General features: G+C 27.4%; 1 protein-coding gene across 1 annotated transcript; it reads left to right on the forward strand.

The window, feature by feature from the left end:
* The first annotated feature begins 16512 nt into the window (after positions 1-16512).
* LOC113859790 lies at positions 16513-17917 on the forward strand. Its single transcript, XM_027492477.1, has 2 exons — positions 16513-17520; positions 17657-17917. The coding sequence occupies exons 1-2, from the start codon at positions 16513-16515 to the stop codon at positions 17915-17917; spliced, it is 1269 nt and encodes a 422-aa protein (XP_027348278.1).
* Positions 17918-18377: the final 460 nt, after the last annotated feature.

The following is an 18377-nucleotide window of genomic DNA, read 5'->3' on the forward strand; positions in this document are numbered from 1 at the left end:
TTTTAAGATAGGAAAAAAGAAATTGAATTGTGTGAGATAGGAAAACTTACATGAATCTAACATTTCACATTTCAAGTATTACATGAAACATTATTTGTTTAATCATTAACGACTTTCAATTAATAGTAAAAACTATTTAAAAATAATAATTTATAAGACTAAAGTCAACCAATAATTTTATAGTCTAATTCCAAAACAAAATATATTTTTAGGAAGTATTTGTTCATTTAAACTTAATTTTAAACTAACAAAACAGGAGGTGTCACTTGTTAGAAATTTGTCTCTTCATTCAAATCTTCAAACCAAATAAAATAAATATCTAAAAATATGAGAAGAAAAATAACATAAAAAATTGCAATAACTCATCCTATATCTAAACTTATAAATACTGAATAAAAAAATGAGAAGGAGAAAATGAAATTATTAATTTTTAATAAAGAAAATACAAAAAACAACAGATATGAGAGATTAAAAAGAAAATAGAATGAGGAATGAACTTAAAGATTAAATAAAAATAAAAAGGAAAACAACAAATATGAAAGCCAAAAGCTCTCTTTCAAATTTATTGATCTGTATCAAATCTTGAAATGTATTGATTTAGTAGCTACTCAAATTGCTTTACTTTCATTTCTTCAGTACTTTCATAATATTATTTATTTTAATGTCAAAACATAGTAAATTTAGTTTTAATCTTTCACACATGATTGTCAAAAAAATTAGGAGAAAGAGGAGGAAGTTGAGAGGAAGTTAAAATATTTATTTTAGATTCACAAAAAGGGAAAAACTTTTTCTTTTTACAGAAAAATCCAAAATTTTATGCAAAAATAAACAAGACTAAAATGTGAGGAGAGGAGGGACAACAAAGCAAGAAAACTTTTTTTATTTTTTAAAACTATAAAAAAAATTATAAAAAATAAAATTTTATTAAAAATATTATAATAAAAAAAATTTATGCTAACTTTATTTTTTATAAATATTTTTAATATAATTTGATTATTTTATTTAGCTTTCTTTTGTACTTATTCAAACAAGTAGAAATTATATTTTCTTTTTCTTTTTATTTTAACTTATTCAAATATTAGATAAACTTTTTTACTTTCACTCTTTTTTTATTTTTTGTCTTTTATTTTTTCTCTCTATCTCATCTTACATTCAAATATAGCTTAAAAGTACTAATTTATAAAATATCATCGGTAAGAATTAGAGATAAGAGAAGAAAGCAAGTGAAAAAAAAAAGAATAAATTTTACCAATTAAAATTATCTAAAACAAGATTAAAAATAGAGACACTAGATAGATTTGATGAAAAAGTCTAATTTTTTAATGTTAGTAGATTTTAATGATGAAAATTTTAAAACCACGAAAAATGCTTCGTTTAGAAAGTAAAATTATTCTCTTTTATAGTTTGTTGCATATTTTTTTAAAAATTAAAACTAGTTGAAAATGATATGTTTTACAAAAATGCTCCAAGATTTCAATTTTTTGGCCATCATTCAATCCCTTGGTTACTTGATATAAACTCCAAACTTGTAAATTCCCATTAACTCGTGGTAACTCCATAATCTTTCTCTTCTTTGGTGAGTTGAAATATGATCATTTTACGCTCTAAAATCCATTATTAATAATGTATATTTCTTTTCTTCTATAAAGAGTTCTAGCTCTATACGGTGAGAAGTCAAGATTTTGAAAATCACTTTCAACTCTCTTGCAATTTGGACTTAAGTAAAGAAGGAGATTAAGCACAAATTTAAAGTAGTTTGAAAGAATTTGAGCACAGACTCGTGATCTCTCAACTAATATATTTTATTGGCTTCAATTGCTATTTAATTTGGTTGACAATTGATTCATAAATCAACTAATTTATTCAATGGCTAGCAAACATCTCAACTAATGCATGCGCAAGCTACCAAGCTTCCCAATTAATATGTTCTTCAAACTATCCAAGCTTTTCAATTGATGTGTATGTCCTCTGTCATGTTTTAAGCTTGTCGATCGAAGGTTCCATTAGCTAAATGGCTAATTTGTTTAAATTATTTGCCTCAATTAATTTAGCTATTTTATAAGTCAAAAGTCACTTTTAACTCATATTTGATCACTTAATTTAACTCAATAACTTTATTGTGTGAACTTTTTTTTTTCATTAAAACAACTTGTCTTTTCAAACTTGAAGTCAAGAAAGATATAACTTTAACAAATTATCATATTTCATAATGATTGTCTTATTCAATGATTTTCAATTGTTGAAAATTTTTTGATAAAAAATTCTAACTCCAAAATTTAAATAATTTATATATTAGGCAAAAAAAAAATTATATTGGTGTAAGTTTAAAAACTCTTACCTTTAATCTGAATTTTTTATTTAATTTAAACGTAATGAGTTATAATTTACATGACATCTTCTTACTTTTTATGTCAATTTTTTTTAACTCTCTTTTATTATCGTATTATACTATTTGTTATATATATTTTTATATCTTTATCTTAATATCTAAACACAAAGTATAAATCAATAATCTTCCTTCATACATATTCCGCGATATACTATTGATATTGACAGTTTTCAAACTCCACCACAATAATGATATTGCGATATTTCAAACGGCAAGTTTAAGTCATTAAAAGGTTAATAAAAGGCAATATTAATTTTACATGTTTTCTTTTTAAGAAAAGAATATATTAAATTGGCATATTAATATAAAGTAAAATGACTTCATTAGGTAAATAAAAACTACAAGCCAAAAAATTATAATAAGAACTATTTTAAACCTACAAAAGGTATCAATTTTTATTGTGATATTTTTTTTATTTTGTTCACAATCAAAATATTATAACAATGTCTAATATTCATATCAATCTCTCTGTTTCTTGTTTCTGCGTGTCTTTGATCCCACCTAATATAAATTTTGGGTTAGATAAAGTCTTTATTCATGTATCTTTCTTAGTTATACTTCATATAAAATAAAAGGGATAAGCATTACTCTCCTTATCTTCGTTATTATGTTATATTCTCTGATGTTTTTTTTTTTCTTCACTGTCTCATGTTTTATAATTTTGTATTTTTTTGAGTTCTTATATAATTCTTTTATAATCTTTGCTTATTTTTCTTTTACCATGAGTCTTCAACATCATTTGTTTCACTTCCAACACCATTTGTACAATTTAAACTAACCATTTTACAGATTGTGAGGTGTTAATATGAAGGAGAGGGTTACGATAATTTATATGCTCCAATATGAAGGAGAGGGTTAAGATTAATTTATAATAAAGTAACTAAGAAAATAAGATAATTGTATAATTAACGTAATTTTAGATGACAAATACTGTATAAATATTATTAAATATTATATAATTATCATTTATTATTATTATATATATATTTAAACATACAGATTCATCATATGCCTTTGCATTTTTCTTTTTCTCAACAACCATAAGATTAACTACATTAAGTGTGAACAAGTAATGGCTAGAATTGAGTTTACAGTCACTAATATCAAGTAAATGAGAATCCTTATGCAAAAGCTGTTGCCAAAAAAAAAAAGAAAAAGAAAGAAAATGCAATATTATATTTGATGAAGAAGATAATGAAGAAAATAATCAACCAATTGGAATAACCCTAACCCAACGATATTGTTCATGTAACATTCTCATTTTTTATTATTATTATAATTTATTACAATTTTAAAAAAAATATAAAACTTTAAAATTTTAAAAATTGTAGGAGATTTCACTCAAGCGAGGGTAGGTCATTCAGGACCACTTGCAACAGGGCACTCTCGCTTAGGCAAGATTTGTCTCGCACAGGCAAGAATAAATAATATTGACCCAATTTGTCCTCTTGCTTAGGCAAGAATACACAAGAAAAAATGAGAGCTCTCTGGATTAGGTCTCTCTCAAGTGAGTTGGCTTCTCGCTCAGGTGAAATTATTAGAAAATTGAGTAAATTTTTTGTTTGGTGTTTTCGCCCAAACAAAAATGCATCTCGCTCAAACGAGAAGTTGCGAGCCAAAAAGAGTATTTAAGGAATTTTCTTGTTTTAAAAACCTGTATTACAAACCAAGTAATATCTCCTCACTTTTCTCTCTGTTCTCTCTCTTTCCTTTCTCAGAGAAAACTCCTTTGAACTCTAAACATTTCTCAAATCAGAGCTTAGACGTTTGTTCTACTCAATTCTAAGAAGGCTTAATCCTTCAGACGATATCTTTCGTGAATCCTTTCACAAATAATCTCATTGAGGTAAGCAAGGTTTTGTCCCATCATTTATAAATTTAACTAAAGAATTTACTTTTGTTATTGTACACATGCTTTGTTTAGTAAATGATTATATGATCTTTATTTCAAAAATCTAAAGTTAAAAATGAATGATTGCATGATATTGTATTTTGAGATAAAAAATACGTAGTACAAATAATTGCATAGTGATGTACTTCAAACCCTAGCATAGATAATTTATATTTTATAGTGATTATAGCATGTAAATATGATTGGAGTTGAGTCTGGAGGTGTTCGTCCTCTAGCAATTTGTTCAATGATTTAACTATATTTAAATGGCATGTTATCATGATTGTGGATCTTTATTTGAAAGTTGATATATGTTTGATTGTTTTCTTAATGAAGTAGAAATATGATTTTTGAAAATATATGAACTAAACTGAGTCTAACGGTGTCTGACCTTCGACATGATTTTATGATGAAAATAGTGAATTTATGTTATGATGAGAAATAAAAAAGCAAAGGGATGAAAGTTGTACTATCACGAAAGGTGTTAAGGATACGTATATATGGTTATAGAGATACATGTAGAAGACAGAGGCGATTTTGAAAATCTGGAGGAAATATAGGGTGGTGAATACTTTTCATTAGATGTGCATACTTAATGAGTACGAAAAGCATTATAGGTCTCACACTCATTTTTTTTATCTAGACTCTTGACTATACTTTTGCTAAAAGAGACCCTGTTGGCACGTGTATCTGTATTGCTACAGCTAACTAACGACTGTCCATATTTATGGAAGACCTCAAGGGATCCTAAGGGCAATTATTGTAGAATTGTGATATATGTGTTCTAACACAATAATTGTATAACTATAATATATGACTTGTATCATATTGATTGATGTGATTATAATATATGTTGTAATACATCGACGGTGTGATTATAACACATTTGTGACATTGATTTGTGTGATATAATACATGTATTATGGCATACTGATTGTGTAAAAATGTAACTTAATATATGTTATAAAATATTGTTAATGTGATTGACTTAGTTTTTTATCTGTTGTGAATTTGTTAAATCATTATTTTAGTTGGATTTTTAGTAGTTAAGAGAAGACTCATCCTTACTTACAATTTTTCAGGAAGATAAAGTATGACTATTCTAAAAAGACTAGTTAGATTAATTTATGATGTGATCATATTTTTTGAATTTTAGTGTGTAAGTAATTTGCTCATTATGATCTAATATATTTTGGTTTTCTTCTTATTATAATTATTTAATTTGAGTTTTAATTTATTTCGACCATAACTTATAAATATTATCATTAGGCTAAGGCATCATCCATCCACTTTTATACTCATTGCACTAGACTGAACGCTCCCTCTTCTTTCCCCAATAATTGATGACAAAGGGAAAATCATCAAGCATTGAGCACTTCCTACCCTTTACTTCTCATTCATAAAGTCTAAGTTGTTGACTAATACACGATACAACAAGCTTTGACCCAAGATAGACACAATATAAGCTAATGTTCAATTATCTTTGGTTTATCATAAAGTATGCATGATTGCACAAGCATATATATATATATATATTGTATTAAGTTAAGTCTTATGACAAATTTTTTGTTAGGATACAAATTTAAAAACACAAGTTATTTCAATTTAAAAATAAATTATAGCAAATTAAGGTGAATCAAAAGTTAAATTTGCAAACATTCATTAATTTTTACTATATTTATAAGTTTTATGTCTATAATTTTTATAATGATGTTCATTTAATTTTTTTAACATATTAACTTTCATTTAGTTGACTCTGTGAATTTAGCTAGGGTTGCTTTTTGTTATCAACTTTATGTATTTTTTGTGATTATATTTATTGAACATGAAATGTTAATGAATCCACTTTTTACTAAATTTTTATATATCATTTATTACTTTTTATAGAAAAGAATAGACTTAGATAATGTAAATAAGATGAACATTCTAATTAGGCTAAATAATATAGGTTTCTTAGTTTTTGGTTAATTTATATTGATTTAGATAGTTTATTTTACATGTTTTAATCATTTGAATAATGTGACAGGAATCCCCAAGCTTATTTTGAAGAATTATTGGATTTTGAAGAATTTGAGGTGAAAGTAACTACTTTCAAGATTGATAGTAACCACTACAGCAAGCTACTTTCAGCAAAGGGACCAAAGTGATCACTTTCAAAGTTAAAAGTAATCACTCCAGAGAGCCCAGAATCCACTAAGCTGCGCGTAATCACTTTCAAAGTGATCACTCCAGAGAGTGTAGAATTTCAGGACGCGTAAACACTTTCTAAGTTCAAAGTGATCACTCCAGAGGGTGTAGATTGCGCGTGGTCACTATGAAAGTTCATAGTGAACACCCTAGAGAGCTCAAAATTCATTGATGCTCTGCGCGTAAACACTTTCTAAGCTCAAAGTGATCACTCCAAAGTGTGTAGATTGCACGTGTTCACTATGAAAGTTCATAGTGAACACTCTAGAGAACTCAGAATTCATTGATGCTGCGCATGTTTACTCTGAAGATTGTTATCAACTTTATGTATTTTTTGTGATTATATTTATTGAACAGGAAATGTCTTTACATAAACTAAATATTTTTTCACATAAAAGAAAAATAAAATCTTTAATACTTTTAATAATATAAATATATTACAACATAAAAAAATTTATATTTAATACTCAAATAATTTTTTTTTAAATGCTGAAAATTATTTATAAAATTATATAAATAAAATTATTGCACTTATTTACTAATTATCAATAATACATGTAAAAATTAGAGAAATATATAATTTAATTTAATATTAAATTATTATATTTTATTTAATATTATTTGATAACAATAATTATTAGAAATTTTTAATATTATACAAATTTAATTCTTCTATATATGTTTTTAAGAAATTTTATTTGTCTATAAATTTATAATAAAAAATGTTGTATATATTTCATAAGATAGTATATCATTATCCTATTAAAAAGTGAGCTAAAATATAGATTAACCATATCCTACTTAATTTTATTACTAAATTCATTAGAGATAATATATTTGACTATTCTAATTAGAACAACTTACTTGCTCTAAATAGATTGTCAATAAAAATTTTATTGTTTATCTACTCTTATTAGAGTCTTTTGTTATGAGCCAACAATATATTTTTAATAAATTTATGTAAAATATGAATTTTGATAATCTAATTGTTGAATTATAACTATATATTACCTTGAATATTTATGTTAAATTTTGTCAAAAGTGAATAACTATAAGAATATTTTCAAAGTGTTCTTATTTTTATATATTATTACATTATATTAATTTGAATATATCTGAATGATATATCAAATAATTTTAAATTGATATAAAAATGTGCAAGCATGATCTACGTGATAGAAGCTTTTAATTCAACAATTATTTTTAAAATAAAATTATTTAATAAAATTTTATTAGTTAAACAATATAATTTTTAGTGTAACTTACATGTAATTTAATTCCTTCTCTTATATATAAGTTAGAATTTATTGACACTTTGAGTTAAACTTGTACATTTATACTACTAAATAATTTTTATAAAATGTGAGATTAATTAAATTAACAGTTAATTTAAAATTTCTTATTAAATATATAATTTTATAAAATTTTATAAGAAAATAAAATTATTAAATACTTTATTGTATTACTTTATTTAAATGAATAATTTCTTTTAAAATATGAGATTTTATTAACCTCTTTCTACACGCATATACTTTATTACTTTGATTAAATAATAGGTAATTTTTTAACTGTTAAATTATTTATTTAAAAAAAAAAAAAAAACCTGCTACCATTATGAATAGGCACTAAAGGATGCGATTATAAGTATATATGATTGTCAGTTGCAATTTAAAATGGTGTTGCCTTGTCTTTCTGCGAAAGAAAGGTCCCTCAGGCTGTGAAGACTTCGAACACACCAAAACCATCTCTATATTCTCCATTATTTTCTGCTTAACTACTCCTTGAAAGCACAAAACTATGCTTCACATGTATGAACATCTTTTAAGTTCACATACATGTATATCTTTAAGGACCGAAACACGTTCAGCTTATTTTCAGCTAAGAGTGTGTTTGGTTTTCCGTTCAAATAAGTAATACTTGTGTTTGAGTATATGCTACTTTACGTAGTTTCAAAGAAAAATGCGAGTTTAACTGCATGAAAACGCATAATTACGCATGTGCTAAAGTTTGAGTTCAACTTTTTTCTTTAAGATGAGTTTGACTTCAATAAAGTAAGAAGGTGCTGATAAATTTATTATTATTTTAAAATAAATTAAATTTATGAAGTATTTTAATTTGAATTATGGATAGAAATGTTTTTAATTTTTTTTTCAATTTACACAATTTTTCAACAAATTTGAATTATCAAAACATTACAATTTGCATATGTAGCTGCAGTTGAAGATAACATTTTGATGAACAGAAAAACAGGTGATGAAATGCTTCTATGTCGATTGTGTTTAAGTTTATTTTATTCCGACCTCTTTACAAAGCTCAGCATCTGCTAATTACTTGGGGGCTCTTGCCAAGTGAAATCTGCACAAATATACGGCAAGGATTAACAGTGAAAAAGAAAATGCTACACCAAATATTTTCTTTTACAATTTAGCGTAAAGAGTTGGTATTCAATTAACTTTTACAATATATCATTCTATCTTAATTAACAGTCCTTATTAAATCCAATCATTATCTTATAAAGCTATGTCTAATCCTTTTCACTCAGCTGTGTAATCTATTTAGTGAAGATTGTGAAAAAGAAATATATACAAAAGGAGGAAGGGCTTGTTTGGCAAACAAATAAAACAATATGACTTTGTTAATTATTTTATACATGTATTGTATAAGGTTATCCATCAAAACTTCCTCTATACACCAAAACGATGGACAATTTAATCAAGCTTAGCGGGTAGGATTAATGTTGATTAGGCTTTGATGAACAAGTTTACGCAAAAGCATTTTTAATTATAACAAAATATTTATTTATTGTAAAAGTAACGATTAATTTTGAATCTTTTATTACAAATTATTTTATATTTTTCATAAAAATAGTTACATTTTACTTTAAACTAAAATTTTAAGCTTTGACTATATACATAAATAAAAACAAGGGATCAACAAGCCAGCAAATTATGCATAGAAAATTTTTAAATAACATTTTATTAAAGTAATAAATTACATAAAGTAAAAGAATAAGATTAAAATTTAATACAAAAATATATAGTAACGCAAGGAAAAAGTAGTGAATTCAATTAATAAAGAAAAACATTTAATATAGATATATAAATAATTTTAAGCTGTCACGAAGTAATTAAAAGACTCTTCATTAAATTTATCATTGACTATTGGGTCTAGACTCTCATTGAAATTTTGTTAATCTCGGTATGCAAATTTTTTAATGTACGTGATGGTCATCAGTCTTTGCTTTGTACTTTTATTTTTATAGAAAAACAAATAATACGTATAACAAAACAAATTTTGACAAATGTAGTATATTTTTAGTAAGGGATGTTACCATAAAAGTTATCTCATAAAAATCAACGAAGGTTGGTCGAGGGACCAGCAGTAAAATTTTGTATTTAAATTTTTATATATATAAAAAAATTTTAATAATAGACTCATTTACTATATCTAAGTGCTGATTCAGGTCAGATTTGAATTCAATTAAATAGGAAATAAAAATAAAAGTTATCTTATAAAATTATATTATATTTAAAATTCTTCTATATTTATTCAAATTGAATACTTTTCAAAGGATGAATATTAAATTCTTATAATTCAAATTCTAAATCATTTAAAATTCTTTGAAATTATAAATTGTTTCATCCAAACGTTGTTTTTTCACCCACCGCCAATTAAGGATACATGCAGCACATACGTACCAAAATTTTGATTCTACCATTATTTTTCTCCTGCATTGCTCCACCAAGCACAAAAATACAGACACAAAAACCATTCACATAAACTCGTACAAGAGTCTTCTCTAGCTGGTTGTTCTTTCCTCGTTTCATCAAGTACCATTACCGATTATTCTAGCAAAGATTTTACGTGAGTCTCAATTTTAATTTAATAAATTTTTTAACATTTTAGTTAATAATTAAAAAGATATGACAAAGAGTTTAATAAAGAGTATATTGTTAGCATAGTTTAAGTTTCCAAACTTTCATATTAAATTACGCGTGCCCTATTTTGTTAAAATTGTTGTTACATTGCTTCATTCCTCGAAAAAAAGGGAATGTGATATGGTTTTTCTTTCATTTTCTCGTGCTATGATACACTACACTGCATTAAGTTATGGGAAAAAAACTACAGTGACATTATCAGTGTATTAAATCCCAACCACAAAATATATTATTATAATAAATTTTTATTAAATAATATATTTTAATAAGTTGGACGTTTAGATTGGAATTGGAAACCTTTGCATATAATTGAAATGAGAGGCTCTTATCCATCAAGTTATAAAGTAATCTCATATGGAACCCTTCTTTTCTTTTATTTTATATTTATTATTGGTTAAATTAGTACATTGGTTATTTAATTATTAATTTTGTTTTAGTTTTTTATTTAATTTATTTTTATTTTTAATTCTTTACAAAATTATTTTAAAAAATTTAATTTTATTAAAAATTATTATTCATTTTTTTATTTTGTGAATTTTGGCAAAAAGATATTATATTCTGACAAATTTTTTGATTGCCTCTTTACCTTCTCCATCTCACCCTTCATCAACTTCTCTCGACCCAATTTTCTCCTTTGAATTTTGATTAAAAAAAATACTTATTTTTTTCTTTCTTTTATTTATTATCGACACCTATTCTTCTTTCAAATTCCAACAAAAATATATACTTTTCTATTCTCCTTTTGTTGTTGTTACAAAAAGAAAAAGAATTTTTTTGTTGAAATTTGAAGGAGATGGATAAGAGGAGGGAATAAATAAGAAAAAGAAAAATAAAATTGAGAAAAAAATTTATAGAGTTTAAAGAAAGAGAAAATGAGTAGTGGAAATGTGGAGATAAACTAAAAGAAGAAAGAAAAATGAAAAAAAAAAAAAAAAGACCGTCAAAACTTTGTCATAATATAGTTCATAAAGAGGAGAAAGACCATAAATAATAATTTTTTTAACAGAGAATGTTTTTTTTTTCCTTTACAAAAAGAGACTTTTGTAAGTTAAGAGACTGGAATGAGAAAAAAAATTAGAGAACCAAATCAAAACTAAATCAAAAGTTAAGAGATTAATTTACTATTTTGTGTAATCACCAATGTTGTTAAAATTGTCATCTTAATTGCAAGATTGTGCGATCTTACGATCTCTCCCTTGCCCCACGATATTAATCGGAAGCAGGATCAAAAATTGGCAAAATCACCTAGGCTTCCAATCTTTCTTCTTAGGATTGTAGGATCAACGGTCTAATCTAATCATGACAACATGAATTTCTGGGTCATGTTTTTGCGACTCAGGTTTCTGGGTCAAGTTTTCGCAACCTAATTTTTAAAAACATATTTCTAGGGCATTGTTTACCCCATTTTGAACTTTTGTTCCAGTGCAACAACTCCTTTTCCAGCAATGCCACATTTTCTCTCATCTTTTCTCCATTTTGAACCAACTTGTGCGATGGTTGCTATTTGAGGGTTTAGCTTTGGTTTCTACAACTTCTATACTATGGGTGTTCATTGTTCTTTCTCTTCTTTTTGCCATTAGTTATATATTGTAGGTGTTCGTTGTTTAGTGTTTACAATTCTAGTTCACGGCTCTGGTTCACAGTTTTGTGTAAGTGTGGTAATTTTGCATGGGTGGGTCTCGGTTCTGTGAGTGTGGGTGAGTCTTAATTCTTTATTTTTCTTTCGTTTTTGTTCATTCATCTCTACATGCCATCCAATATTAAGAATGAAGTTAGAGGCAATGGAAAAGGGAAGAAGATTCAGCCAAGTAGAGCTTCAAGAGTGGAATTGTTGGTGAAAGTGGAACTTTAATATTAAAATCAAAGAACAATATTGCTAGAACAAAAAATGATGTGACATAAAATTATGATGTTTATATTTTTGGATATGTTATAAGAATTAAATGTAAATATTGTGAGAATGAATATATTAGAGGAGTTTATCGTTTTAAATATCATTTGACAAGAAAAAAGCAAAATGTTAGAACTTGAATGACTAGGAACCCTACGACGTGATTGTTGCTTTAGGACCGTTTTTCACAAAGCTCTCACAAATGACGTAGTTGCATCTCTCCGCACAACGTACTAATTTGGAAACCGTACAATGTGATTATTGCAGGCCATATTTCCTAGTGTATCTCTCAACACACCATTTGGAGTTAGTTTCATTCTTAGAGTTAGGATGCATAAGCAGAAAGTACGTACTTCACCGTTAAACAAGGTTCGGTTTCTTTGATTTAATCTAGTTTTTCATTAGATTTGACTTGTTCTAATTTTACTTTCGTACATCTTTAGATTTTCACTAGTTTTGATCTCTCTCCATGTTATCGTTAGAATTAAGTATAAATTAAGTTTGATATAGAATATGATAAGATTAAGTTAGGGGTTTATAAGGAAATGAATGCATGTACCTATTTCCTTAATATTTTTGAGTTGTATTGTGTGTTCTACCCTTTAAAGGCTCTCTACTTAACTATTCTCCAATTCAATATGATATTTGTTCTAGGTGACTAACTCAGACGAGTAAATGAACTGCGACTGAGTGAGTCTACAGTATGAACTCATGGTCAGTGTGAAAAATGAATCGTAAAAGAAATAATGACACTAAATGATCAATGTGTGGAGGGTGTGGAGCTAAAAAAATATCATGGATAACAGTTCATATAGTATAAACCATAGATACTCGTAATAAAAAAAAAACTTTTGTTGTGGAGAAAGCCTATATAAATATATAGATTCACACTTGATTACATTTGAGATGAGTATTAGAGTTAAATACGAATTGAATCTCATATAGAATGTGATATGAGTAAATTATGAGTCTATAAAAAAATAGATCCATACACTTATTACCTTAAAGTTTTAGATTATATTGTCGTGTATGCACCTTGTAAGGCTCTACCAAAGAAAACTTCCCCACCCAACAGTTATTTGTGTTACTCTTCTTTCTTTTTGAAAATTGATCTGTAAGATTCACAGTCTGTAGACTGAAGTGTATGGGTAAATGTAGTATAACAGGACGAGAAGAAAATTTTGGTTGATGGGGCATAAATTAGATAGATTACTATATAGATTTTCCAGTTTGTTGTGTGTTAGTCGAGGCACGCATAATTTAATTAGTCTTTGATCCTTTTATTGAAGCCTTTCTTTTTGCTATTGTCTCTATCACATGTATTCTTTTAGATCCCTTAAGATGAAACAATCATCCATATTCCAGACTATTTAAAGTACTCAAAATCTATTTTTTTTTCTAATTATTATTGTTTTGGGTTAAAAAATGAAGTAAAAGCCCAAAAAATCTATTTGTTATACACACTATTTGACAACAGTATATTATGGACAAATAAGCAGTTACCAAGCCAATATTTTCACTAAATTGGAAGAAGTAAATGTTATAAAAAATAACTCATAAAGAAAGGAGATTTCAATTGTTAAAATTTAGACACCAAGTTCAACAGCATAAAAATGACCTTGAACTCCAAAGCTTAGTCTATGTTAATACTGTAATGTTACAGTTTTAAATAAGGTTCTTTAACTATTTTCATCTATCACCTTTGGCCTTCAGATTTCTGTTATATATAAAACTTCTGAGCTTTCTTTACCTTCAGATTTAAAAAGAAAAACGAAGGCTCTTGAAGCTTTTTCATTGATTGCATTCGATATTTAAATTGATTACATTGATCCTAACATAGATACATTTTCACAAAATGCTAAAAAACTGCATTTGAATTTTTATTGTCTAAAGAATTCCCTTATTTGAATTTCAAAAAATTGACATGTAAGATATTATATATAATTATCTTTATTTTTACTTAATTTTCTCCTTTTTGTCGTATACATGTATAAAGTCTAACTAAAAATTAAAGTGACAATTTTTTATTGTCCCAATTTATGCTCAAAAAGTCATTTTCTTATTGAATACCTCTTTATAGGAGTGTTGCTATGAGTTAAATTTTAATATTGTTTGTATGATATTAAAAAGAACAATTAAATTTTGTAGGTTTTCCTTGTTTTGGGCTTTCTGTCATGTTTCTTTCTTAAAAAGCATTAAATAAGAATATTAAATATTGTTTAACTTTTATAATTATCCCACTTAAGATAATTTTTAAAAGTCAGTTACGATAATCTTATCTCTCAAGTAGAGAAAAATGGGAAGATAAATTTCTCGAATAAGAGAACTGAGTCATTATTTTGTTATCTAATTTTTGAATATTATATATAATAAAATAATATGAGGAAATAATTATTAATTTTTTTATAAAATTGATGTATTTATAACAACTTCAGATCGATTATTAGATTTATTAATCTTTTCTTTTAAAAAATGTATTAAATAATATTGATTTATATATATATATATATATATATATATTTGGCGATACAAACGGAAAGGATTAAAGCCCAAGATATTCTATCAAATCAAATATTTAATCTTATTTATTAAATCTTAACAAAATTTATTTTAAGAAATTTAAAAATAAAATCAAGCAGTAGTATATATTATATATGAAGACAAAACTTAGTTGCACAATACCGAGGCTATTTTTTACATGAAAAAAATAAGAAAATTTATTAAAATATAGTATTTTGAAAAAAATTATAAAATATATTAATCTTTATTTTTAACTTTTATTACTGTCGCAATTCTGGTGAGGACTACCAATAGCTGCCCTTAAGTTTCGTTGGATATATAACAGATGGGATGATTAAGTCGGTGTCACAGTGTGGTGTATATATAAAACGTCACGAAACGTGACATCAAATCTTCAGAACTTGAAGCTTGTTACGTTGTCGCTTTCTAATTCTTCAAAGGTTTTCTTCTTCTGTTGTTTTTTTTTTCCTTTTTCGACACCAATTAACCCTGCTACCTAATCTCGTCTTGCTTTGATTTCACTGTTTTACTATCGTCTTGTATGCTTTTGTTTTATGCTTTTTTAGGATTTATTATTATTACTATTAATTGACTTTTCCGGTTTTAAGCATTCGCTGCCGAAACGTTTAGTTTTCTTGGAACCAAAAATGCCATCATCTTTTAATTGTTTGTTTGTTTTTCCCTTAATTTGTTTTATAGTATGCCTCGGCGTTCATTGGTCGAATGCTTATTAAAAAATTAATTAATAATCAATTTGTTTATTGATTTGTTATTTGGTGTGAACGGGTGCATGCATGCATTGGGTCTAACGATCGATGGAAAGATAGTAATGGGAACCAAACCATTATTTTGAAGAATGAAGGAATGGGTCTGTTTGGGGGTAACGGATCATTTGTTTGGGCTACATTGATAGTGGGGATTGGTATGGAATGTGATCATGATGGGTCTTGGGAATGTGGTTTGCTTGTAGTAAAGGATATTGAACTTTCAGTTGAAAGTGTGTATAATATGTGGGTAATTGGAACTTATCATTCATCTGGGTTATCCCAATGGGTTTGGGTAATGGTGTGTGGGTTATTCAATGAATATCAAGTTTTGTTCTTTGGAATATCTTTTACTTTTGCCATCAATTGCTGGTTCAAGTTGATGTTTTTTAATCTTTATGAAATAACATTTTATCATCTTATTCTATTGTTCTTTGTATTGAAGATAAAATGAGTAGAATGGGTATGAAAATGATTGTTGCTGCTATATTTTTCAGTTGTGCATCTCATCTGATCTTGCTTTGGAATGTCTCTGCAGAAAAACTACACTTGTGGGTCTGGTTTTTTATTTAAGAAACCCCCTTTTTCGTTTTTCACAAAAAAAGCAAAAAGATTGCATGTTGATCAAATTGTTATTGTATTTAGTTGAGAAATAATGCCTATTGACGCATATTAATATTATTTGTATGTGCATCGAACAAAATGGGCTGTTGTCTAGCGTTGTATTTATGTTTCTGTATTGTATCCGTCGTTTGGATTCAATTTGTTTCCTATAATGCACAAGACAAAATGTTCTTCGTTAGAAAATCAGCTTATATTCAATAGAAGTATTTTTTCTCACAGTAACATAAGGACTGCTTTTTTTATTTTATTTTTGGTCTTTACAGTGAGTATTCTGCTTCAAAGGAGGACACTGTTCTCAGTAAACGAAGATGGGGCGTGCTTCGATCAAGATTAATCCAGGTGATTCTCAAAGGAGTGAGCATCAGAAAGGTCAGAATTCTGAGGACTATAAAAGATTAGAAAGACGATGGAGAAGATGGGAGCTTTCAAATGAACGTTTGAAGCACAATCGCGGTGGCAGTGCTACAAAATCAACTGTGAAGGATTGTGGAAATATGACTATTTTAACAGGAAAAAATGGTCATATATCAGAGGATGAAATAGATGAAGATTACAAAATGTTTTTGGATACCTATGTTTCTGATAATGACATCAGCGCTGGCCACAACAGTAATAATAATGATGATTACGATCCTCATTACAATATGTTCTTGGAGAATTTGAGGGAAGAAAGGGGTTCCTATTTATACTCTTGTTCTGCAGAAAACAAGTCTGTTCATAAAATGGACCGGGGTCAAGCAGAAGATCAGTTGCATAAGATGACAAAGGGTTTAAAACTAAACGATGAGACTGGAAACCTAAGAAATAAGGGGAGTGATTCAACGAGAAAACAGACTGGTTGCCCAATGGGATCTCAGCAGAATTCAGAGACTGAAAGAGGACCTTGTAACACAAGGCCACATCAACATGTTTGTAAAGTCCCCAAGAGCATTTTCCACAGTAATGTGGGATTACATGATGTGGATGAAGATTACCAGATATTCCTGAATTCTTGTAGGATAGAAGATGATGATTTGGTCTATATGGGTAGTGAATTAATAGGAAAGAGTTCAACTGATAGGCAAAATTCACAAGTTTCTGATCATGTATCTGGTACTCCTGAAGTGCCAAATGAAATTGATGATGATTACCAACAATTCCTGAATTTTGTTGAGATTGTTGATGGTGATTTGGTTTATATGCCTGAGAGGATTATCTCAAAGACAGACAATGTGGAAGGTGGCAGTAATTCCTCAGACTCAGATCTTATTCTTCTAGAACCTAATCAAATTGATGAGAACACTCCATTTGTTTCTTCAAAAACATATGATGCATCTGTAAGTGTTTTGCACTTCAGTCAGTGTAACTGTATTGTTCATAATCTTCAATATGTTTCACACACAAGCACATTGTTAAGTATTTTTGAAACAATTATGTTTAACTTATCTTCATAATATGTCTTTCTGTGTTTAGTGGTTTGAAAATAAAATGAACCACGGAGACAGCTGGCAATTCTCTGCTTATGATCATTCTCAGTTTAGGAGAAGACTCATGCAAGATATTCTAAGACCGTATGACCAAGAAGAATGTGATAGACTTATGCATGAAGTACGTCAGAAAAGGCAAAAGGAACGCCATGTAGAAACACGTCAGGGGGTGGTTAAGTCTTATCACACCAAGGGTGTCAATCAATCATATCTTGAGTTGTACCCTGGTAGGTCCAGTGTTTCCTAAACTAGTTTGACTTTTCAGATATTCCTTTTTTATATATAAATTGGGAGCATGATGTTTAATCCTAATCAAGCAGTCAAGACTAAATAGTTTTGATTCATTCTTCATCTCTAACATTAAACATCTCTCACATGATATTTTGCATGGACCAACCAAAACTTAGTTGAATTATACGAATTAAGAGCAAGTTAATCTTTCCATCCCTTTCGTTTTAAAACCTACAACTACCTTTGTTTTTTGGTATTTGCTATGTAATGAGATGGCTGTTTGTGTCTGCTGAAAATATATAAATGGGCAGTGGTCTGAGTAAAACTGAAATTTTAATATAGGAGGTTAAGCGTAATTTCCATAACATGGGTGGTGAAAATAATTTGGAACCTCGGTAATAAATGTAATATGGTAATTTGCGCATGAACTTCTATTCACATAATTTGCTCATGAACTTCTGCTTCTTTTGGACTTT

Source organism: Abrus precatorius, unplaced genomic scaffold (assembly GCF_003935025.1).
Source record: "Abrus precatorius isolate BTA unplaced genomic scaffold, Abrus_2018 Scaffold2, whole genome shotgun sequence".
In the NCBI taxonomy this organism is placed as follows: domain Eukaryota; kingdom Viridiplantae; phylum Streptophyta; class Magnoliopsida; order Fabales; family Fabaceae; genus Abrus; species Abrus precatorius.

What these genes read in the sequence shown, in the direction of transcription:
- LOC113859790 (XM_027492477.1), top strand. Translation starts at nt 16,513, where the DNA reads ATGGGGCGTGCTTCGATCAAGATTAATCCAGGTGATTCTCAAAGGAGT. An exon ending in CAAAAACATATGATGCATCT is followed by an intron (nt 17,521 to 17,656) that starts GTAAGTGTTTTG and finishes TTCTGTGTTTAG; the next exon opens with TGGTTTGAAAATAAAATGAA.